Source organism: Grus americana, chromosome 5, assembly GCF_028858705.1.
Source record: "Grus americana isolate bGruAme1 chromosome 5, bGruAme1.mat, whole genome shotgun sequence".
Taxonomy (NCBI): Eukaryota; Metazoa; Chordata; class Aves; order Gruiformes; family Gruidae; genus Grus; species Grus americana.
Window position 1 is genome coordinate 8,647,035 of NC_072856.1, and position 24,593 is coordinate 8,671,627.

General features: G+C 52.0%; 2 protein-coding genes across 9 annotated transcripts in view; one reads left to right on the top strand and one right to left on the bottom strand.

Annotated features, from left to right (window-relative positions):
* The window catches only part of ELP4 (elongator acetyltransferase complex subunit 4), a 169,242-nt gene extending 162,916 nt beyond the window's left edge, over nt 1-6,326 (top strand). Inside the window, exons 10-11 of the mRNA XM_054828921.1 lie at nt 5,391-5,485; nt 6,203-6,326. Coding sequence (XP_054684896.1) covers nt 5,391-5,485; nt 6,203-6,311 — 204 coding nt within the window. The 3' untranslated portion in view covers nt 6,312-6,326. The remainder of the gene's footprint in view (nt 1-5,390; nt 5,486-6,202) is intronic.
* Nucleotides 2,252-23,695, bottom strand: PAX6 (paired box 6). Of its 8 annotated transcripts, none has more exons than XM_054828916.1 (14): nt 23,561-23,695; nt 20,841-20,983; nt 17,398-17,474; nt 17,007-17,061; nt 14,030-14,160; nt 13,113-13,154; nt 12,804-13,019; nt 12,093-12,258; nt 7,463-7,621; nt 6,512-6,594; nt 6,074-6,224; nt 5,836-5,933; nt 3,610-3,760; nt 2,252-2,745 (listed from the first exon to the last, which is right to left on the bottom strand). In XM_054828916.1, the coding sequence occupies exons 4-14, from the start codon at nt 17,014-17,016 to the stop codon at nt 2,660-2,662; spliced, it is 1,293 nt and encodes a 430-aa protein (XP_054684891.1). In that variant the 5' UTR covers nt 17,017-17,061; nt 17,398-17,474; nt 20,841-20,983; nt 23,561-23,695; the 3' UTR covers nt 2,252-2,659. The 8 variants fall into 8 exon arrangements, with proteins under 8 accessions (XP_054684891.1, XP_054684888.1, XP_054684890.1 ...); XM_054828913.1 differs by having other exon boundaries at nt 5,836-5,951; XM_054828915.1 differs by lacking the exon at nt 23,561-23,695 and adding an exon at nt 21,088-21,227 and having other exon boundaries at nt 5,836-5,951.
* Nucleotides 23,696-24,593: the final 898 nt, after the last annotated feature.

Sequence of the window (24,593 nt, forward strand, 5' to 3'; positions counted from 1 at the left end):
CGCGGAGGGCTGGTGATGACTCGATGGAGGCCACCAGCAGCTGGACCGCGGGCGGTGGAGCTGCACGGCTGGGAAAACCCGGGAAGGGCAGGGGAAGAGCTACGGGGAGCTGCCTCTGCCCACGTATCAGCACCTGCAGAAACAGCAACCACGGCACAAAAAAACTCTCAGGCGGAAGGGATGGAGGCTCGATTCCGTTCCTGGTTGAGCAGAAGTTGGCATTTAGATGACAAATGACATTAGTAGGTATAAACACGCTAAGTGGCTATATAAATGCTGGGTTTGTACCTGTAATTAATTGTTCCCGCAATCGACTTGGCTATGTGAGAAGGGACCTGCCTATTGTGTGTTTCATGCGATCTATCCGTACCTTATAAATATATAATAGGCGTGTGCATGTCTGATAATAATATATATAAATAAAATTTTGAAAATCCATATTTCAGTAATATTTGCCAATGGATGGCTTCCAGGTAATTAAAAATACATAATGCTGGTATAACGAATATACAACTGACCATTATCAACTGGAAAGAAAGATTTTAATCTAATGTTTTTGCACATTTTTGCTTGCTTTAGGCTTTTGATTGTATTATCTATCATATTGTGCTTTGAGCGAAGCTGCTCTTTGTCCCTAAAGGATTCGGAGTTCCCGTGCGGTTAATCTCATCCGCAGCGTCGCAACTACCTCAGCACCACAATCCTGTTACTCCAAGTTTACAACGAAGCATTATCTGTAGCGACAGATATGCCAAAAGGAAAACACAACCAGCCTAGATAGCACCTTTGCTTTGCAAGGGCTGCTTGTGATGCCTGTGCTTTCGCTCAAAACTCCCCGCGCATTGGCTTTTTAATCATGAGATCCCTTTTTCAGCACAGCATCGCAAGTAACAACTGCACCACAATGAGCCAGCTTCATAGATAGGGGAATGTTTAGGTTTCCCTGCCAGTGACTAAAGGCCTTTAGCTTTCACTAGCCAGTCCCAGTTCGCATTGTTGTTGCCTGTTGATTTGTCTTCCCTCATTATTCCTTGACATGCAGCTCTCCACCCACGCCCACACTAACAACCCTCACACAAAGCGCATTGAGGTATTAACCAGGTTACAAGTTCAATGGAAAATTACACTAAGATTGTGCTGTGTGGCAATATAAAGGGATGGTATTCACTCTCCCAAAGAGCCTGTTAAAAACACAGCTGGGTTGGGTTTTTTTCTTTTTTTCCTTTTTAAGCATCCTAACAAAAACAATTTTTAACAGTCAGGAATGTATATTTGTGTGTGTATGTGTCTATACGTACTTTACGTATAATTACAACAGATAGACACAGGCGTGCATCGCATCTCCACCACTGACTGGCGCGATGCACGTTCCTCGCTGGAAATTGTGCTGGATTCTGGAGTTCATTTAGAGCATCCCCAGAAACCCAAGCTAAATAAACAACCTCCTCCTGCTCTCAGTTGCAATTAGATACGTGAACCTATCTTCTTTTTGTTAGCCCAAATTACAGGCTGGTAGAAGTGCTGAGAGTCTATACAAACGTTTCTTGAGAATCCCTCCTTATTGAAAACTGAAAATAAATTCAAAATAAAACTTAATGAGATTAACCTAACACAGTAACAAAATTTGCAACACCACACTATAAGGTTAAAAAGAAAATAGTATAATAAAGGAAATACAAAGGCTTTGGCATGGTTTTTACAATCAACAATGGTTAATTTTGATATGTAGTTGTGAACAACTTCAAAACACTTAAGTTTAAAACTCTTGCAAGCACTTTTAATTGATTAGGAATGAATTCTAGATGCACAAAAATGATTGGACTGTGAACAGTAGTACAACTATATCTAAGAACAATTAACTCTTGCCGACCAAAAAGAAATGTATGATGCATGAAAATGTGTATAAAACATCTATAGAATATTCTTGTCAAATATAAATGAAATTAACTTTATTATAGAAATCATTCTGGGAGATTTCTAGGGAAGACAAATACTTACATTTCGACATAAAACAAATTGGATTATATCGAAGACACAATCTACCTTTTACCTATCAAACTCTTTTCTTCATCGAAGTTTTCTCTTAACCCCTGTTTGCACATAGCTTCAGCCGTTAACAACCTTTGGAAATACCAACAGATATTTTTCTTACATAAATCTAGTGCGTATTGTTCCAGGTTTAATTATATGCAATGGAATGATACAAACTTGGAACATCAATCCATAATCTATGAACAGATTGGTAGAAGTATTCGATATATCTTGATAAAACTCTTAAATTCGTGGCAAAGCTTGTTGATCATGGCTTCTTTTTTTTTTTTTCCTTTTCTTTTTTTTTTTTAAAACAACTTCATGACCAACACAGATCAAACATCCATCCAGTCTACATTGTTCTTTTTTTTTTTCATTATAACATACAAATGCCCATTTACAAATAATACACCAAAATGAATAAAAGTTTGGATACCAAAATGAAGATTTGTTCCAACTGATATAATGCCTTCAGTGTACAAAGGTCCATGTGAAAGTCTTTTCCATGTGTTACAGCGTAGGGCACAGTTGCAGTACAGAAGTACTCTGAGAGCCATTCTTCCTTTATAAAATACTGCTGAACATCCAACTGTTGTCCATATAGTCATTTATGGAATTAACACATGTTTTACTGTAATCTTGGCCAGTATTGAGACATATCAGGTTCACTGCCAGGAACTTGAACTGGAACTGACACTCCAGGGGAAATGAGACCTGAAAATTGAGGGGGGAAATGGGTATTTTAGTTTTTCTATACATAGCACAATTTTTCCTTTACAGTTTCACAGATTTGTGCTTGTATTCCGGTAAGTATTAAATCTGACCATCTACCAGCCTGCAGAATTGGGGGGGTGGGGGTGGAGGTGTATATTTTTAAAACCTGCACATCTTACTGATTTGTTGTTATAAATAAACTGTCATGCCTTGAGATAAATGCCAGAGCCTCAGCCCATTTATATCAGTTGGGAGTTCAGCCCAAAATACACTGAACATTTCCATTCTTTTAAAACGTGTCTGGCTTGCTCCTGCTTATGCTGACACTTAGCCTTTTTTTACCCTGTTTTGCCTTCTTATGCGTAGGTTAATATTTCTACAGGTTACCTGCCTTTTCGATAACTTCAAATCTTTAGCAAAAAAGAGCCTCTGACACAGACACGGTAAAAACATGGCCAGTCCTCCAAACAATTTCACGTACACTTAACTTCACGCATGTGAATATCTCCAGTGAAATTTAACAGTGAAATAAATGCTTGAGAAATTAATTGTACAGGGAAGATTTTGCAGGATGGAGGTCTCTCTGGAGAGCTTTCCACTGTACTGCTATTTAAACGCCACCTCTTTATCAGCCATATTTCATCTACCCCTTCAGTGGCAGCTTAAAAATCAGATTTTCTGCTCTAACCCACAAGGTTATACATTTTTGTCATCTGCCCAGTTTGGCAGCTACTAAACCCAACAGAGAGACCTCTCCCAGCGATGGGGAGAGACTTCTCCCAGCAAATACATGTGAAAAACCCGACGGCCGGAGCAAGGAAGCCGCGTTGGCAGAAAGGCGGGGGGGAGCGCGGGGCCACTCACCTGTGGAAGTGGTGCCAGAGGTGCCCATCGGCTGGCTGTTCATGTGTGTCTGCATGTGAGGAGGGGTGTATGTATCATAGCTCCGTCCATTCACCGATGGACTGGTGGGCAGCATGCAAGAGTAGGAGGAGGTCTGGCTGGGTACTGGGGGCTATGGGAGCAAAGGACAAAACAGCATTAAGTATCAGCCAAGGTAAACACGGCGTTACACTCTTCTGCGTGGATGTGCCAGCCCTCAGAAGCAGCGTGCACAAGCAAACACAAGCTTCAGTTTCAAATTCGGGGACCTAGATGTAAAGCCCTATTTAGGAGCTCAACCAAGCAGCCTCTTCCCAGAGGTTTTTGGTCTCCAGAAACAATGTAGACGGTCACCAGTGCCTTTTCAGTCGCGCTTAGTGAGCAGATCCCTACATCTAGATGCTAACGAACGTGTTACATACCTAAGCCAAGGAATCAAAGCCCGGGCGCTGCCCTTGTTTGCACTTATGTAGAAGAAAGATGTCTCGTGCCATTTGCAGCCACAGACAGGGCTGGCATCTTATCTCACATTTGGTGGTGTAACTGAAAACTATTAGGGATGTACCCAAAAATTACTCAACTGAGGCACACGGGCTGGTCCTGCATCTGCAGACATGTTGCACATATGCACAGACGATGTGGGGGTTCGGGGTGACTGAGGCTCTAAGGGGCATCAACACTCAATGTACCTGTGCGTTGATCCCCCATGAGAGCTGCAGTCACCCCAAACCCATGCCGGCAGCATCCCAGGAGACCAGCCATCTCCAGTTACCTAAACTCCAACCCCTAAAGCCCCATCTGCTGGGCGGGGAGAGCAGCTGGGGGCAGGGGGTGAGGGATGGCACGGTGCTGCGAGGGACCAAACAGGGACATCTCCTGCTGCAGGGTGCCGGGGGCGTGGGGACCAGCACAGCCCTGACACAGGGAGGCAGTGGGAGAGCGGGAAGCAGGATGAGTAATTCCTGCTCCGAACGCATGAGACTCAACACATCTGTACGTATTTCCTCTGTCTGCACGTCCCCAGCACACACCATCTCCAAAAATACTCACAGCCTCGCCCGTTAAGCACACACGCTGTGCTCTGGGAGAACCAGCAACACGACACACGTCCGCAGGGAGATGCCAACAGTTCGGCTGCCAAATCTCCCACTCCGACATCGTGTGGCCATCACGCTGTGGTGGCCGCACAGGCAGGACTTTCCAGAGCAGCTCATGTGTGCCAGGTCCCTGCCCAGGTGCCCGGCGGTGAATCAGGGGCCTCCTGCTTTCCCAAGGGTCCCCTCCCCATCAGCCCTTTGATCTTTTGTCATCTGCTCTCAGCCCGCTGCCGGGAACGGCACCGCCAGTCTCCAACGTCACGAAATAGCGGCCTAGCCAACGTCACTTCTTTCCGCGGACTTGCGAGACTCTAACTTTATTTGGTTAATTTTGGTTCAGCAATTAGTAACATAGTAATTGCCGCAGCGAAGGAGTCAGGCTCTCTAATCTGCTCGCCTGTCTCCAGCAGTGGTCAATGCTGTGTGCCTCAGACAAAGCTGTAAAACTCCCGTAATTGGCCAGCACCTTCCTAGGCCAACCCCACCATTAAAAAAGGAGGAATTTTGCATCTGAAAGGTCTATAGAAACAGACCCCAAAGGAATAGATTTCTTCCTAACCCAGCTGGTGATCAGCTAATGCTTTCAGGCATGAGGATTGACAGCTCTTGCAATTCTGGCTTAGCTGGCATAACCACTGATGCTAATCACATCCTTCCCTCTCTCAGGTGTTCCTAATGCGCCGCCGCCACGTTACCTATGCCAAGAAGGTCAGATCCCTCCAGCAGCTTATTCGAGCGGCAATTTCAACAATACTGCGCCAGTGAGTTCCATAGGTTAACTGTGGGTTTGTTTGGGGTTTTTTTTTTTTTTTCAAAAAAGAGTTATTTCATTCCAAATTTGTCACCTTGTAAATTTGAGGACCTTTCTCTTTTAAAATTCAGGGAAAGTGCTCGTTGAGCACCAGGTCTTACAGTGCCCTTTCCCTTGTGATTCTCCCAAAAAGGGCATCTTTTCAGATGCCGGGGAAGCCTTTGGTGCCGGTTTCCCTGCAGTGTGGTTTGGGTCCGTAACCCCCCAACCTGGGAAGGAAGAGCCCCCGCGCTCCCGCACACCCCAGGGGCCGCCGAGTCCCGAGAGAGCGTTGTGCCGCGGCGGCAGCGCCGCACTTACTTGCATAGGCAGGTTGTTGGCCATGGTGAAGCTAGGCATGGGCGGCAGCGCGCTGTACGTGTTTGTGAGCGCCGTGTCCGTTCTGCCCAACATGGAACCTGATGTGAAAGAGGAAACTATAATAGAATAGACAGATAGATGAACACATTAGTTTAACCACAATTACAAGCGGCGATACAGCCTCAGAGTTTCATTTTCCCAAGAGGACAGAGGAACGCGAGCGGGTTGGTGGCATTACCGGGGGTGGTCGGTTGCGGGATCGGCTGGTAAACGCTTGTGCTGAAACTACTACTGATGGGAATGTGGCTGGGAGTGTTGCTGGCTTGTCTTCGCTGGTTCCTCAGCTTCTCTTCCCTTCTCCACTTAGCCCTTCTGTTAGAAAACCACACCTGGAAATACAGCGTTTGAGAGACGTGAGTGACCTTACAAGGACTAGAGGCGTGGGGCCTCCCCCACCCAACTCAAGGCCATGCTGATTGACAGAAATCTGGCTTGCAGCATAGCAAAGCACCGTGCGAAAGCAAAGCCCAGCTGCTGTTATCTTCCTGAAGGAGGAGATGGACAAATACCCGATCATAAACAGGGGCTGCCCTGTGCTCCGAGAAGCCAGGAATAACAAAACTAGAATAGTAATAGTAAGAATAATAACAGTCATAATTGCACGGCAACTCAGTACCTGTATCCTTGCTTCAGGCAGGTCTATTTTAGCAGCTAGTCTCTCTCTTGCAAACACATCGGGATAGTGGGTCCTCTCAAATTCTGCAGAGGGAAACATTGCTGCGTTAGTTGCAAAGAGTTAATGTGGCCAGCTGTAAAGTCAGCATCGTTCCTGCTCTGCCTGTGCTCTAAATGCTCTTAAGAAACATTGCTGTAAAGGCAAAGCTGGGGGGGGGGGGGGGCGGGCGAGGGGGGGTGTTTTTGTGTGTGTGTGTGTTAGGAACGAGGACGCCTTGCCTGCTGGGGAATATCGCTAAGGGGCTTGGGTGCAATGGCGCATCTTTCAAGAAGCAGCGAGGGCTTCTGCTTCTGCTGAGGGGGTCCCCAAGGCAGCTCTGACCCTGTCACCAAGAAGCGAAATGGCACGTCGCTAAATAACAGCGGAAAATAAGAACACAGATCCGCAGCAGGTCAGAGGCGAGGTGCACCCAGGCCGGTCAGGGAAAAGGGCACCTGCTCCCAGCCCCGGGCAGCAGCAGCGCTGGGGATGGGGAACAAGCGTGGGGGCAGGCACGGAGGGCTGCTGCCAGCCCCAGCTGCCTGCCCTCGCCTTCCCGGCATAAGGCAATGCAGCCCGGCCGGGAACGCAGCACAGTGGGCAGGAGGAGGCTTATCCCCCGTGAGAGGAGCCCGGGGTATAATGCTGATGTTTTGATATGATCTGTGCCCTGAGTACGTTCCCTTTGGAAACCTTTTAACAGCTTTTCAGTGCATATCGCAACCATCGATGAATATTTGGAGCTCAATAAACAAAAGAGGGTGGAGGGAGCCACGGACTTAAAAATATATACATATATATATATATATATATATAAGGCATGTGAATGCCATGTTGCCATTCAGCTCCTAATGTAGTCAGGGCACATTTTGCTTTTCTCTCCTGCTTCAGCCATAGGAAAATGTCACTCACCTTTCTCAAGGGCTTCGATTTGCTCTTGGGTAAAGGATGTCCTATTTCGCTGCAGCTTTCTTTTCAGCTGGAGTCTCATTTGGGCCTCGTCTGAATCTTCTCCATTAGAGCTGATGGAGTTAGTGTTTTCCCCTCCTCCCTCCTGTTGCGGACAGCCATCTGCGGAACCGAGAGTCGGAATGTGAAACGCAGGTACCCTTGTTTTAAGATCCCTATCAGAGAAATAACGCGATTGGAAACAAGTTCGGCTATGTTTGCTGACACCCTCCCTTAAAAACGTCTCAGGTATCAAAGGAACATTGCGCTACTGGCACTGGTAACACGGAAACATTTCAGTTTCCAGCGTTATCATAAACATTGGAGACGAGGAATTACGATCGCCTGGTCTTAATTTCATTTTGTTTTTCCTCTGGAATAAAACCTGCATAAAAAATACTTTCCCCTGAAAGTGATTCTTTCCGTGAATCGCTGCTGAAGTGCCATGGCAGTCTCCTCTGTCTGCTGCATTTATTTACCTATTGCTATATTTAAAATAGTGATGTTCAGTATTTCAGATTATCTATAATCAGTAATTCCTATCTAATCAATTAGATGTTGATAGGTTTGCAGAAAATGCTATTAAGAAACCAAACCAAGCTTGTAATCTTTTTTAAAAAATATTTATCCAGTTTTTATTTGAATTCTGCACAGTCAATTTCATTTTAAAGGTTGTGAATTTAGAAGTGCCTGCATTGTTCTGCAGTTTTATTCAACTATTGTATGAGTGTGCATTGCCTTGACACCTATTACTGAGCACAGCTGTAATTATATCATCACCAAGAACAGGCTATAATTGCTGAAAATGGAATTTTATATTTAGATAAAAGGACTGTCCATTCTTTGTAATGTGTTGCACCAGAGAAAAGTAAGATTTCTTTTAAAATTTTAACATGTAATTTTAAAAGAAATAGTAGCGAGTTCACTAACTAGCTAAATACGCTATTCTGCAGCTGAACGTTTGGCATATCATTTAAGCGGTACATTTTTAATTAGGGCATTTCCACCACTTTTAATGTAATTTCTGTCATTAAACAGGGGAAAGTTTCATTGTGCTCTCCTCTCGGGCGGTCGCAGGGATGCGTCCCGGGGCCGGCCGGCTTGGCGGGGCTCTGCGGGCACCCCAGGCCGCCGTGGGCGAAAGAAACGGACGTTTCTGTCGAGGCAGAGAAGTCGTTGTCCCCTAAATTAGCTCTCCCTCTCCTTTCAAAGCATATTTTTTTTTTTCGAGGCGTTTTGATGTCGCATAAAGGGGCAGACGGGATGAGGGACGCATGGGCTACTTATGCTAATTCCCTTGAAAAGTTACGCCAAAAATAAATAGCGACACTCCCGCTACATCCTTTAAATATTGTGGGAAATCAACTTTAAAGTAATATCATTTATAATCGGCGAACAATGGCCCCGGCCTTCAAAGCTCGGGGGGAATTGTGACAGGATCTGGTGGGACCCTTTCAACCACTTTGAAATGTTTTAAAACCCGAACTTTCTCCCCCATTTAAACACAGGGATTCAGCGGCCGTGGTCACCATATGGGCGGCCGCAGCCCCATTGAGGCGGCCGGCGGCGGGTGAATAGCCGGGAGGGGGGGGGAGCTGCCTTTCAGGGGCACACAAAGCCGCCGAGCCCGGGGAGCGCCGCCGCGGCGGGGCAGCCGCCCTGCCAAGCGCTGGTGGCAGCGCCGGGGGCCGCGCCCGCCCGCTGCGGGGGCCGCCGCCTAACCTCCGCCACCGCCCTCATCCATCACTGTCCGCACGGACCGGACCGGCACGGACCGGGGAGCGGAGGGGAGGAGGGGCCGCCCAAAGGCGGCGGGGATGGTCGGCTGCCCCCCTCTCCCCGCTCCCGCCCCGCGCCGTCGGGGCTCGGCAGCGCGCCCTGCCTCGGCCGGGGAGCGGAGGGCACCCGCGGGGCCGCGCCTGCCCTTCCCAGGGCCAGCCCAAACCGGGCGCCCCTCTGCCCCCCCTCCACACACACACACACACACACTTATTTTTAAACTTTTGAAGCCACCCTTTTTTTGCAACCTCGTCTCGGTGCGCTCCCCATCTCCCCCCGAACCTTTGAGCCAGCTAAAAGTTTCACCTAGAGGTAAACTCGCTTATGATTATTTAAAACTGCCACGCGGGACAATTAAGATATCTTCTTTTTTAGATGCCCCCCTTTAAAAAAAAAAAAAAAATTTAAAAAAAACCCCCACAACACTAAAAGGAGCGATCTCAATAGGGCTGTTCCACCTTCCAGACCTAATCCGTAAGAAAGCGAGTGAATGTCCGTCCCTATTATCCTATAGCCGGACCATCTGACGCTGGGTATAGGATTTGTTTCCCGGAAAAAAAAAAAAAAAAAAAAGACGCTGGGAAATAAAATCATTCCTTAGTTTCTTAGTGTCTTAATCAGTGAGGCGGAAAACAAGCAAAAAAAGATAGCAAACCAATTGCGGCACCTCTCAGCTATAGAGCTGGGATCAAAACATTGTAGCATCTGTTGAAAGAGAAAGTGTCTAAATCCTATAGAAGGCTTTAGTCTTATAAGAGAGGGAGGGAAAAAAAAAAAAAGATAAGAAACAGTGTCTCGGTGATCCCTAAAACCACTAAATCACTGGAGAATTTCTCCCGGATAGAGATGTCTCTTTTTGTTCTGTCAGCCCTCATGTATCCATTATTTTATTCACTGCTGCATGGCGTTTATCAGATTGAGACCATATTTGTACCCCTCTGAGACCTAACCTCGCCTTATGCTTTTTGAGTAATGGACTCTTAAAATCCAGTAACATACCCCTGCAAGGGAAAAACATTAGAGGGAGCATGAATATTCCAGAGGAAATCCATTTTATTAATTTTAATTTTGCGATGCGGATGTTTTAAGTGCCTGCCTGCCTCCCCCTCGCCTCTCCTGCCCACGCACACACGCACCCCCGGCCCGAGCCGGCCCTGCCCCGAGCCGCACCGCTCCGCACCGCTTTATTTCTGCTGCAATTTGGGAGAGGGCTCCCGGCGTCCTGCCGCCCCGGCACGCTCCTGCCCGGGCCCGCGCTCATCCCCACGCCACAGGGGTGGGGGGTCTCCGCATGCCCCGCAGCAGCTCCACCGACCTCCTCACCCCCCCAGACACAGCCGCCTCCGCTGCAGCGCTGGGGCGGCCAAAGGCCGCCTGGCCCCAGGTGTGGCCGCACCGCACCCGCGCACCCCGCGCGGAGCTGGGCCCGCGGACACTGCGCTGCGGCGGGGAGGACAGGCAGAGGGGGCGCCCTAAATTTCTCCATTTAACCCCTTTTCTAAAAAAACAACAACGACAAATAAAAACCACTAAAAACACAGCGGGAACGGAGGGCTCCCGGGCCGTTTGGAGCCGCACCCGCGGAAAGTGCGCTCCCTTCCGCCGCGCACCGCTTCGCGGTTTGGCTCTCGGGCGCGGGGTGGAGAAGGAAGGTCGGGGAGCCCCGAGGCCGCCCGGCCGGCCCCGAGCCGGGGCAGGGATACCGGCAGCGGGGCAGGGGCTGTCCCCGCCCGGCCCCGGGCGCCGCAGGTAGGGGCGAGCCGGCGGGCGGCTGTCGGTAGGGTCCGTCCCGGCTCCGAGGGGGGACATCGGGCAAAACAAAATTTAAAAAAAAAAAAAAAAAACTGGGGGTGGGGGGAAGCGAGGGCTCCGCTCTATCTTTCTAGTGTCCTTCATAGATTGTTTTCTTCTCTTAAAACTGACATGTCTAATTGGCAAGCGGTGCCATATCGTGTCCAGAGGTCTCCTGTGGAACATTTCTACAGCTGTCTCCTTCAACTAGACGCTTATTCATGTCGCCTTAATGAGAAACAAAACGATCTCTAATGAGCAATTACATAGCGACAGAATTGTTCCCATAACAAATTCTTGCGTGTGACAGAAACATCCTTTGTACCAGATATTCCGCACACTGTTACCGATTTTTTTTTCCTTGCGGGGTGAAAACAAAAAGCAGGTTGTTGTATATAGACACCTCTTCTAAAGGAATGACCACAGCCAGGGAGAGAACCGAGCCTCAACAGAGCCCGTATTCAAAAAGAAGCCATTAACCATCTTAAGTATGTAACGTAACATCCCATTATCCTTCATATTATCCCCTTGTCATTCCTACAACAAATACCTATTAATCTTCAGGATAAACAGTTTCCTATATTTACAAAGTTGTTTAGGGTCCATTGAGGAGGAAGTATAATCAGCCCTACGGAGATAGTTACCGATCTCCCCGGCTTTGGAGACCCCGGGCGGGGAGCAGGAGCCCCAATTACCGGCCTGATGGGCGAGGTTAGGATCAGCCCCGGAACCCGCCCGGCTACCGGCACGGCAGCTCGGCGGCCGTGGCTTTAGCAGCGGCTGCTCCCTAGCTCCCCTGCCCGCCGCCGGGCCGGGGCCGGGACTGGAAGCCCGCCTGGCCGCCGGCCCCCGCCACCCACCTGCCCGCAGCTGCCCGGGGAGGCGGCGGGAGGGATGCCCTGAGCCACTCTGTCCTGAGAAAATTGCCCACCGCCCTCAGCACGGCGGCGACGGTCGGGGAGGGGGATCCGCGTCGGTGCCACCTCCGCTCGGACCGGGGAGCGGCGGCCGGGCTGTCCCTTACCTTGGGCGGGCTGCCCGGGTACCGAGGTGCCGGGGTACCAGCCGGGCCGGGTGCCCCAGGTCCCCGTCTGCCCGTTCAGCATCCTTAGCTTGTCGTACATCCCGTCGGCACCCATCTGTTGCTTTTCGCTAGCCAGGTTGCGTAGGACTCTGTTTATCGACGACACCTGGAAGGCAAAGGACAGGAAAGGCAATGGTAGTGTGGTAGCGCGCTCCCCGCGAGCCACCCGCGCAACCCCCGCGCCCCTCCGCGCTGCTGGCGGCTCGACCTGGGCGCAAGTCAGGGGTTCCCCGAGCGCCGGCTGCGCGCTGCGGCCGCCCCGTACCGCCGTGTCCCAGCCGCCCCGACTCGCTTACTGCTGGTGGTGGTGCAAACAAACAAACAAACCACGGGGAAAAAAAAAAAAAAGGCAAGAAAAAAAAAAAAGCCCCAAACCCAACCCTGCAAAACCAGAGTGATGGCTTCGACTGATGCTCGCAGTCCTGAGGCGCCAGGCGCAGGGGTGACCCGCATATTTTTCTATTTTTTTTTTCCCCCTCCTTAAAGGCATTTGTCAGATTCTGTATGAAAAAATGTGTCTGACCCTGCCACATGCAAATGATGTGAACCTGCTATCCTCTCATCTGATATCAAAACAAAGGAAGCAGAGGCTCACTACGGCTACCCAGCATTGTACACAGCACACAGGAAGGTTTTTTTTCATGAACTTACACTGGGTATATTATCGTTGGTACAGACCCCCTCTGATAGTAATCTGTCTCGAATCTCCCACGCAAAGATGGAGGGGCACTCTCGTTTATACTGCGCTATTTTGCTTACAACTTCTGGAGTCGCTACTCTCGGTTTACTACCTCCGATTGCCCTGGGTCTGATGGAGCCAGTTTCGTAATACCTGCCCAAAATTTTACTCACACATCCATTCGACACCTGGATAGGGAAGCGGACAGAAAATCACATTATTAATAATTTCAAGACAAAAATAAAATTGTTTAAGTATGCATTAAACAATGACAAGCTTACGTTTTGATTGTCCAGCACTTGGACTTTTGCATCTGCATGGGTCTATAACACAAAAATATACCTTAAATGGTATGAGAACTTACTTAGAGAGTCTTTTTTTTTCTTAAAAAAAAAAAATTACATTCGTGGTCCTACCCTCTACAAAAGTGATACTTTAAAAACATTTGGAAGAAAAAAAAATCTGGTCAAAACGTAATTCTTTTAGTACTAATGTTAAAATGCGCCTTAAATGCGAACAATAGCTAAGCCAGACTAGTCTCCATCGTCCTCACTGCTCTTAGACAGAGTACTTGCGGGGGACAGGGTGAGTGAGGGGTTATCAAGACCTACATTTACAATGTACCCCTGAGCTGCGCCAGATTGCGTTAGTGTCCATAAAGACAGATTCCGGGCTAAAACAGCGTGGCTTTGAGGGGTTTCTTTTTTTTTTCTTTTTTTTTTCTTTTTTTTTTCGTTTTTTGGAAGGAAAAAAAGGTAAAAATAAAAATGCAGTAAGCCACGCCAAATGCATACAGATCTCACAAAATCATAAGTAAATACGGGGGGGGGGGGAAGAGGGGAAGGAGAGGAAACTGAAATTATGCCGAGCCGTATAATTCAGTTTATTACAGCGAACTAACTGTAACGAGAGTGCAGGTTATCACCGGATGGAAATAAAGGGGAACAAAAAAAAAAATTAAAAGATTTTAAAAGGTATATATATATATGCGTAGATAAAGGTCTATTTGCAGCAACAATCAAGATAAGCAGATGGATCGTTTTATTAGGCTGGAAGGCGGGTGGCGGTGGCGGTGATGGTGGGTGGGTGGGTGTGGGGGGGTCGGCAATTAGCGCCTTGGCGGCCAGCGGTGGACAAAGCGGCTCTGGAGCGGAGCGGAGCGGAGCGGTGGGAGGACGGGGGGCGCCGCCGCCTTCACCTGCAGGATCCGGGAGATGTCGCAGGGCCGGGCGCCGCTGTGAGCGAGTTCCACGATCTTCTGCCGCGTGGAGTCGGGCAGCGGCCTCCCGTTGACGAACACCCCGCCGAGCTGGTTCACGCCGCTGTGACCTGCGGGAAGCACAGCGCCCACCATAGCACCCTCCGCTCCCGCCCGCCTGCCCTCCCGACCCGCGCAAGACCCCGCGGAGCGAGCGAGAGCGCCGCAGTTCTCCGCGCCCCGCCGCGCAGCACCGCCGCTCAGCTTCCATCCTCCCCGATCCGCCCGCTCAGGGGCGACCGCGCCCGGCCCGGCTCCTGCCCCGGCGCCGTCCTCGCCCGCCGCTCCCCGGGAGCCACCGCGGCTCCGAAAGGTGCCCTCGCCAGCACTCCCCGTCTGCAAAACCCGCGGCAGCGGCGAACCCCCAAACCCAGCCCAAAAGCCCAGAATATTCCGGGCTGAACCGCCTTGGGTTTGTTACTTGCTTTGCTTTTTTTTTTTCTTTCCCTCCCCACAAAAAAAAAAACAAACCAAAACAAAAAAAAACCCCACAACAAAAAAACAAACCCCAAACCCAACCAAGCCTGCCTGCATCCGCACAGCCGCAGCTCGCTTCGCCAAAAGCAAAGCGAGAGGCTGCCTCGCCAATGCCCAACCTGAAGCTCCAGGCTTTGGAGGAAGTCTCCCTGGAGAAGCTCTGCTCTACGCGCGCTCCGCTCTCCTCTCTTTGGAGCCTCCTGATAAATTGACTCCAAGAGCCCAGGCTTCTTAGCAATAAATAAGCTCCAAATATAGAAGAGGGGGAAAATATGATGAGCCTCTCTGACATTTGTCTTTAAAATAAAACTAGCTGCACGTCAAGTTTGAGCTTAATTTCTGGAAATAGGCGGAAGTCGCCCCGGATCATGCATGGAAGGCTAATTGAAAAGATCAGTTGGAGCACTTGTGGCAGGCGTGTCACTTTATGACAGTACTCTGCTTTTGAAAATTGCATCGTCACGACAAATAGTAGCATGATAAAACGACCCTTTCTGTCCGCATTTGGGTATCACTCAGACTAGATTGAACTCTACTCGCTCTCCCTCCGAGGGAGGCTGCGGTTTGAGGTAGCCGGGGGCTCTGCGCGGACACAACCGAGGGGGCGCGCTCCCCGCGCAATGGATTCAAAGTGACATCGGGGCTGGGGAATTTGCCGCCCCGGCCCAGCAGCGCGGACGGCGTTGCGACCTGCGCTTCCCACCGCGGGGAGAGGAGCCCCGCGTCCCTCCCCGCCTGCGCCCCGGGGGGCGGCGGGCTGCGCCCCGGCGGGCGGGCCGGCTCGGGGCGGCGGGGGGGCGGCCGGGGGGCGCAGTCCCTCGGCGGCTCCCCCCACCCCCCTCCGGCCCCCCCACGTCAATGCGTGCCGGGAGCCCATTTCGGGGGGGGGGGGGGGACGGGGGGGACGCGCTCGCCGACATAAAAAATGGCAGCGGGGAAAGCAAAATCAAAGTTTCACTTAAAAGGTTAAGCCTTAATCATTATATAATTTCCCTGGAGAGCGGTGTAGATCTCGCCCAGTGGCAATGATTATGCGCCTTGTATTCTATTGCTAGTCATCTAATAGGAAAACATATGGTGTCAATTTGGATGCTCTGCACCATATACACCCAGGAGTTATTAACACAAAGCCTGAAGAGCCCGCCGCGACCTTTAAACAAAATAAAGGCTTCACCCGAATGATATCTTTTCTGCGTTTTGCAGTGGCGATCCCAAACGGCCGAGTGAAGGCATTCCCCCATTACCATAAACCCTCGGCACGCCACGGCCAAGGGCAGCCGCCGCCGTCCCTGCGAGGCGCAGGTAATACCCTTCCCCGGGCTGCCGGGGCTCAGTTTTTCTCGGGATAAATGAAAATACACCGCACGGTGCGTGTGCACGAAGCGGCACCGCAGGGGAAAAAAAAAAAAGAAAAAGAAAAACAACAAAACCAACAAACCAAACAAAAAAACAACCAACCCAACAACAGCTGCACCCGAGGTTTTCTGAGAAACCCCCAAACCCTGTGTTTCTCCTGATGCTCTTCACACGAGAGGACAACTTATTAACCGGTCTGCGGGGGGGATGATAAAGGGGTCCCGGAGCCGCCCATCCCGGCGAGGACCCACAGCAGCACCGGGGTTGGGGCCCACCCCCCCCGCGCAAGAGCCGCGCAAGTCGGCCTGCGCTGCTCACCGACGCTACAGGCGCAAGGTAAGTGCGCTTCCCGCGCAGGAGCGCCGTGGGGTTGCGCCACCTCGCAAAAGGTCGCGATTTTGCGAGGTCGCGCAATCCTGCGGCGCTCCGGCGCGGAGCCCATCTCGCGGAAGATCCGCGTCCCGGGGAGATGGGGCCTGCTCCAGGCCGGCTGAGACCTCACCCCCGGTCCCCCCGACCTCCGCGCAGCCCTTTCCGCCGGGGCGCACGGGGAGGCCGCTTCTCGCCAGCCACCGCCCCGACCGCGGGGCTGTGCGCTCCCGCGTTGTGCAAGCACTTTCCCCTCTGAGAAAGCCCCTCCGCGGCGCGCGGGCCCATCGGCGAGGTCTTAAACAACATCAGCAACGACGACAACAACAACAAAAAAGGCCAAAAAATTAATAATCCACAAAAGACACCGGGAAGCAAATAAAACCGGGAGGTGGCAGGGAACTGCACCAAGCACGGGGCTGGCTTTTTCCTGCCCAGCTCCCACTGCGGAGCAGGTAGGGACACACGCTGGGGCCTGGACCACGAACAGGGCAAGCCCCGGTGGCCCAGGAGCCGTGACAGCGCTCCCGGCCCCTTCCACGCCGCCCGTGGCCGTACCCGTGCCCCGACGGGGCGGGCGGCGCTCCCGGCCTCGCAGGGGCCACCGCGCCCGGCGGAGCCGCCTCCCGCCCCCGCCCCGAAGCGAGTCCTCGGCCCCGGGCTGCCTGCCCGCTCCTGCGCGCCCGCGGCCGCGAAGGGGCGCGGAGTCACTTACTGTTCTGCATGTTGGGCTGATAGAGCAGTATCCCACGGGGCTCGCCTATAGCAGTCTATCAGTGATAAAATAGGCGTTAATCAGGGGAGGTAGTGCATACGGTTAAGCTGCAGAGAGGCTAATATCTCACAGGCTTACTTTGTTATCCTTAGGCGTCTTCCCCCGATTAGTTTAAGGATTTGGGGGCTTTAATACCTCAAGGCAAAAATGTACATATATATCCCTGATACGCGAAAAAAAAATTAAGAAAAGCAACCCGCCAAGTGGTTTCTCGTTTTAATTGCATGCAGGTGGCGTATTGCCTCGTCGTTAGTGCCCTTCGCTGAGGTGGTGTATTAAGTGGAGCGACAACAATCACAAAGAGAGTCCGAAGTCATGTTTTTAAACTTGCCTGAAAGCGGGGTGGACTGTCCTCTCATACAATTTAGGGACTCGCACATCTGCGTGTCACTAGTTAAAGTCTTCCCTCTAGGACAAAGCAGAAGAAGTACATTAAAAAAGTGTGGAGCGACGCCGGGAAGGTGTGCCGTGCGGGCCGGGCCGGGGGGAGCGGAGCGGGGCGGGCGGTGCTGCGCGGGGGCACCGGCGGCGCGGGGGGGGAGCTCCGCCGGCTGCCCTGCGTGCTGGGAGCGGGGCTCCATTTTTACCTCCGGGTATTTCCTCGAGGTTTTTTTTTTTTTCTTTTTTTTTTCCCCCGCGGCACTAGCAACTTTTTCTCCCCCAAACTCCCCGTCTTGTGATTAACTTCTTTTTTGGTCTTTAGATCTTCCCCTTTTTCACTGTACTGTGACACACGCTGTCTACCTCGCCTCACTGCTTTAAAAAGTAAGAACAGGAGGGGGTGAGAACTGTTAAACAAAGCCTACAGAAAGCGAACAATGGCCTCCATTCTGCTCCTCTACCCAAACCCCGAGTGCAGAAACCCAGGCTCCTTAACCGGCCGCGCAGCTTCCCAACTCAACGGACCAACAACCCTCCAACTTACAAAGAGCAGAGAAACAAGCCCCTTCTCCCTTCATTAGTGCCTGCCTTGACCCAGCGCCTGGACAGTCCCCAGCGCCTTTTTTTTCTACACACACACACACCCCCCCCGCTCCCTCCCTGCTTCTCCTGCTCCCTCTCTCCTCCTCTCGCCACCTTCCCTCCCTCCTTCCCTCTTCCCCCCCCCCCCCGGCCACTTATTTATTTATTTATGCGTCCCCATGTATTTATTTGAAATCGTCGCGGGTGAAAATGGAAAAGTAATTTCTCGTTATAAATATCTGGCGGTAATTGTGTTACTGGTGCGAGTTGTTAGGGGTTGTAAAAAGATACAACAGCTCAGTGGGGTGCTCAATTGGGGAGGGACAATTACAATAAAGAGCCCATTCAAGGGGGTTGCTAAAAAAAAGGAGGTAAAATAATGAAATAGTCGCAGCCTTCATTTTCTCTCCCTTTTTTTTCGCCTAAAAATACTCATTCTCTTTCTTTTGCGCCTATAATGAATATTAATTTTACTCTTCCTGCATATGATGGAGAATTCAAAGAGGCACGTTTCCCCATTCAGGACCAGCCATGGTATAATTTATTAAGTAGCTTTTAGTAATCTCAAATCCATAAAAATAAACATCAAACAAGTACTTTCTCGCAGCATGAAGACTTTAACTGGTAAATATTTACTGCTCTTTGGAGAGCTACCTGATTAGCAGCAGAGCAAGCTACACTGTACTTCAATGGAGACGTGGCGATATCTCCTTCAGCTGAACTGAACGTGAAGCCATCCCTTTAATACACCAAACACGTCTGCATAGACACACACCGAACGGGAAACCCACTTCTTCAGACACAATTTCCTCACATATTTCACGCACAACTCATAAACGTGGGGCCTACGGGGTTAAAGAAGCCATCCAGAAAGCCACCATTAAACTTCCAGCCCTCAGCTCTGCCAGCACGGACCTCAGAAATGACAATGAGTGGATTTAAAAGAGAGGGAGGAAAAAAAGAGAGAAAGAAAAAAAATAATCACGAAACAAAACAAAACCAAACCCCAAACACAGCCGAAAGCGTTTTACAATATAGGGCGAGTGTAGCCAAGTGCTTCAGCAAGGTAAGAGGAGGTGTGGGGCAAGGGAGCTGCGGTTCTGCTCAGCAACTCTCTAACGCCTCCAGCAAGCGGCCCCGCATCCCCAGGCCAGGTCCGGCGGACCCGCACCCCGAAGCAATACGATCGCAAAATCGCCTTCTCCTGCCCTAACCCAAATTCGCTGCTCCCCTGCAGGGACCTGCGGACCCGCACCCGGGCCGGCGGGACACGGCCAGCTCCCGAGCGAGGAAGGGAATGCAGTTCGCCGTGTCCTAATAGGCCGGGCCTAATCTGCAAGTCGGTTTTTAATCTCGAAATCTTGATATAATCTGATGGCAGATAGCATTTTTTTCCCCTCTCCCGGTGAAACCGTAATTAGACATTAAGATGACAAAGTTTCGCGTTCTCGGGGCAAATGAGAAAAAGATAAAAACGAATCGGTTTGCGATGAGGCGTTGGTAAAGGTCAGCAGCTATAAACATTTATTGTCAAGGGCCACTTTTATTATTTTATGTGCCTAGGATGGAGAAGATGCGGTCAGTTTCTTCTCTAGGACGCTGCTGTCGTTTTCCAAAACAGCCTCTACCAGGTACAATTAATCGTTGAGGAAAGTTTGTTTTTAAACTTTCCAGGAATTGTTCCTGCTCTGTGCGTCCATGTAACACCTCCGTGCAAAGCGTTACAAGGTTAAATTCAAATCCAGATTTTTTCCAATTGCACTTGCGAAGGGAAAAAGAATCAAGTTTATTGTTGCGCTTCCCAGGAGCAGTTTTTTTTTTCCTGCTCACAGCGAAGAGTTTGCAACTTCTTAAAAAAAAAAAAAAAAAAAAAGGCTTTGCTATAGTGGGGGATCGCAGGGCGGGGGATCAAAGGGGCGATTACGAGGCTCTTGCAGAAACAAGCGAGATTAGGGTCTTTTTTAAAAAAAAATATTTTTTGAAGCATATGGATTTAAAAAGGCGCAAAAAAATTTCCCCAAACCGGGACCGCGGCGCGCCCCGGTGCCGAGGAAGGACGGTGTGGTGCGGTGGCGCCCGGCGGGGCCCGCGGTGCGCGGTGCGGGCGGCTCCGCGCCCCCGGCGCTTCTCCCGCGCCGGAGCTGGGAAAGTTGCCGGCACTAGGGACAAGTTGGGAAGATCCCCGGGTGGCTGATTAAAGCTGACAGCCCTTCAGCTCCGCTCAGCTCCCCGCCTGTACCGCGCCTGGGAGCTAACTTGGCCTAGGATGTGATTTATTTGGTTGAGGTTTTCTTCCCCCACGCAACTCTCCCGGCCGCTCGTTCCCTTTTTCCCCATAATCACGGGTGATCCTTCCCTAACCGATACCGCGGGAACACAAAGCTAGAGCCGCGGACGGGGCCGCCCCCGGGGCAACGAGGCGCCGCTTCCCTCCCTCCCACGCGGCGTGGAGTGGGGCCGGAGTCCGGCCCCGCCGCCACTACGAGCTGAGGTACCGGCAGCACCGGCAACACACACACCGGCGCTTGTGGTCTCCCTGCCCAGCAAATGCTGCGTGGGAATTACTGCTGCTCGTGTTGGCATTGGTTTCCGAGTCAGATGCTTTAGCTTTTCCAGAGGACACGGGCTTATGTGAAAGGCAGAAAGTTTGTGAGCTCCTGGGCTGGAAAGTTCCCTGAGAAGCTCTCCGGAATGCAAATGGGAATATGAGCGAGAGAGAGAGAGAGAAAGAGAGGAGGAGAGAGCGAGAGCCCTGCCTAAATATTAAAATGCAAGGAGGGAGAAGTTGGGAGAAGAAATGAGCAGACTCACCTTTATGAGGCATCCTGTCTTGTTGTCAAAGCTCCTGTCAATAGTTTAAGAGCGCACTGATTTGAAATGATGGTGCTTTAAAAAGAGTTGCCAGCAAAATAGTTTTTCTCCACTGAAGCTGCTGGTTGTGTGATCTTGAATTCCTGGGAAGGAGACAGAGATTGACAATAAAATGGGCTGTCAGTGACTGGAGAGCGAGAGATAAAAGAGTGTGTGAGTGAAGTGGGGAGAGAGAGACAGAGCACACCTATGCTGATTGGTGATGGTTCAAGTGTATTAATGTATGTGTGCCTTGGTCTCTGCCTCGCCTCCACTGCTCTTCACTGGCCCATTAGCAAAGCCTGACCTCTGTCATCATCTTCCAGCAAAACACTTCCTCCCTGCGCCTTAACCAGAGCGGGAAATGCGGCTGAGCCGGGGCTGGCTTTTCAAACCCACTAATCACTCCGCAACATGCAAATGCTCCCCTCGCTCCCACACAAAATATTGCTTTATGCAAAGCAACGCCAGCGCCTCCCCGCCGCCGATTGGCCGCCCGGCGCCCGGCACGGCTCAATTGGCCCAGCCGTTTGAATATGAATGCGCTGGGCCCGGCTCCCCGCTCCGGCTCCGCACCCGCCGCCCGGCCCGGCCCCGGGCTCCGCCGGCCCCGCGCCCGCCGCTTCCTAGCCGGGCCTTCCCCCCCCCCCAGCCCCCCCTCCCGCCGCCTTCGAGCCGGGCCCCGGGGACCGGCGCGTTTTCAGGTCGGGCTGGGGGAGGGGGCTGGCGGGAGGGGGTCGGGGGTGGTGGCGGGGGTGGGGGGGTGCGGGGAGGGAAAGGTCAATTTGCATTTAAACAGTTCGCTCCCGTCCGACAATGGAGATAAGGGGAAAATAACATTCAAATGGTAAAGACATAAATATTTGGGAGACAGGCGCTTTGTCAGCGGTGAATCGCCCGGAGCTCCCCGAGGCCGGCAGCCCCCCTTCCCCGCTCCCAGCGCCGTGGAGCGGGAGGCTCTGCCCGGCCGGGAAAGAGCAGAGCAAATACACCATTTACTTTGTGTATTGAGGGCTCTTGTGAAAGGCCCTGAAGAGTCCTTTACCAAACACTCACAAACTTCTCCCACGTGCCATTTGTTGACTAAGGGCTGCCGGGCTGGGGTTTTTTTTGTGTGTGTGTGGTGTTTTTTGTTGTGGTTTGGGTTTTTTGTTTTGGTTTGGTTTTTTGGGGGTTTTGTTGTTGTTGTTGTGGGGGTTTTTTTAGACACCACGGAGGAGCTGGAGGGGTCCTGCAGGCTGCGGCTGGGGCGGGCAGCGGCCGGGCGCTGGGCAGTGCCGCCGCTTTGTGCCCGGCCGCTGAAGGGGCTTCCCCCCCACCACCCCCCCCGCCGCCCCTTCACTGGCTGCCAGAAACTCAAGGGGGAAAGTAAGTAAATGACTTTGCTGCTCTGACCACACACCACAAGTACATTTGTTGAATGCCGGACTATTAAGACACACCTCAGTAAACTCTAAAGCAACCCCTCAGCGCATGCATTTAAGGTTACACTGGGAGCACCAGTCCGAGCTCAGGGTGTCCCAATCGGTTATGGCGAGTGGATCGGGGGGGAGGAGAAGGGGGGTCTCCACAGGAGAGAAAAAAAAAAAAAAAAAAAAGCTTGGCGGAAAGAAAGGGAAGGAGAAGGGACAGGAAAAAGAAATTCCAAGAGCCACTGCGGAAAGTGGAGAGTATGAACGCGCAAAGCATAAAATGAAGTCGTAGCCGCATACACTTGACTTCTCTTGACATGTGAAAAGTGCTAAAAGTCAAAGCTCATCAATAAAGTATCCTGAAATTGAATAAGAGCCCTGACAACCATTGCATTCTTAAATAAAGTACAATGAGGAGACAAACGACTCTGCCAAGGAGTTTGCATGTGAGTGAAAGGGCGCCTCAATGGGAGCGGGATAATGGGCTGCCCGGCCGTCATGCACTGTCATCCCCGGTCCCGCCGAGAAGCTGCCACAGCTCCCTAATAGCACAAAATGGGCTCTTAAGAGACTGCTGCCTTCCCCTCCGCAGCTTGCTTCCCTTCCCCTTCCCCTGACGCCGGGATGCCGCGATGGCCACCCCCGCTCCGCGCCCGGCGTGGAGGCCCTGGGAGGCAGGGGCTGAAGCTGGCAGACTCTCCCCGGCCCTCCCTTGAAGCCGGGACCGGGCCGAGCAAAGTCTTTCCTCGGAGGCTCCGGGGAAGAGAGAGCCGCCGGTGCTCCTGCCCCGGGACCCTGCCCGGCCCCACCTGCAGCGGCGAGGGGCCGGGGGGCCGCTCCCTCAGGCCAGGCTCAGCTCTTGCCGCCTTGTCCAGGCCTAAATCAACCTGCGGTTTTGGTTTTTCTTCCCTCCCCCCCACCCCGAGTCGTGCATATTTATAGAAACGGAGCCGAATATCGCGATGGACATAAGGGAGCATTTGGGTGTGATGGGATCTCCCCTGAAGGTAAGGCAGGGAGCGGGGAAGCTCGGCCGTGAGGCACTCCAAGGGGGGCTCTGCCAAAACTAGGGGCTCGGGCAGGACCCCCCTCCCCCGGCAGCCCCCTGTTCCCCACACTCGCTTCATCTCCTCCTCCCCAAAACTTTCCAAAGTATCAACTGCCACTGAGTCAATCCGCCCGTGGCCAAACATCATTTCAGGGGAGCCGAGGAGATTTTTCAGAGCGACAAAAAGAGAACCGAAACAAGGGCCAAAATAAAGTACAAACCGATGTCCCGCTTGTCTCCCCCTCCAGGGTGAGTCCCGGCGAGCCGTCCCGCGAAGCAGCCTGCCTGCCCTCCTAGTTGCCGGTGGCCGAGGCCAGGCGTCCCGCCGCACGCATCCTGCAGGCGAGAGAAAGAGGCTGCGATTTGTAAGCTCGAACAAATCTCGGAGGCTCCAAAGGGATTTTAAAAGCTGGGATCTAGTCCTTTTTCTGCAGTGAAGGCAGTCGTGTCCGTGGGTTTGGGGTTTTTTTGTCTTACTTTTTTGTTTGGTTGGGTTTTTTCCTGTTGCACTCCCTCTCTAGCAAATGAGCGATTTTTTATTTTTTTTTTTTACTCTCGTCCACGGGGCGTTAAAGGGGGAAAAGAGAGAAACCACTTTGTCCGAAATCGCAGGCAAATATCATTTTTACAAGCTCTCAATTAGCCATCCCTTGGATTAGCATCTTCTTACGCCTCCTCGCCAGAATAAAGCAGCCGTAATCTTGTTGCTATTTTCCCCTCGGGCGCAGCGGGCTTTGTGTTCCCTCCCCCAAAAAAAACTTTTAACGCCCCCCCTCAGCCGGAAAAAAAAAAAAAAAATACCCGGGCAGGGAGGGGAGGGAGGGCAGGGGTGAAGCCGGTGACGTCACGGCGGGGGGGGCGCCGGTGGAGCGGGAGCCCCGAGCGAAAGTTGAGAGGAAGAAAGAGCAGCGGGGCGGGCCGCCGGGGGCCGCGCGTGTCTGTATGCTCGCGTGGGTGTGCGCGGAGTGGGTGTGCGCGCAGCGGCGCGGTGCCGTGCTGTGCGGTGCCGCCCGCCCCGTCGCGTCCCGCGGAGCCGGGTCTGTCCCGGCTCGGAGCCCCGTGGGGTCCGGCCCGGCTCTGCGCCGCCATTTTACCTCCGCCCGCGGCGGCGGCGGGCGCGGAGGAGCTGTGCGGAACCAGCACCGGCCCCGGCCCCACCGCCGCCTCCGCTCCCGGCACAGTTACCCCTTGCCCGCTTCCCGGAGGAGCGGGCAGCCCACCCGGCCCCGGCCCCGGCCCCGGCCGCCGCGCCCT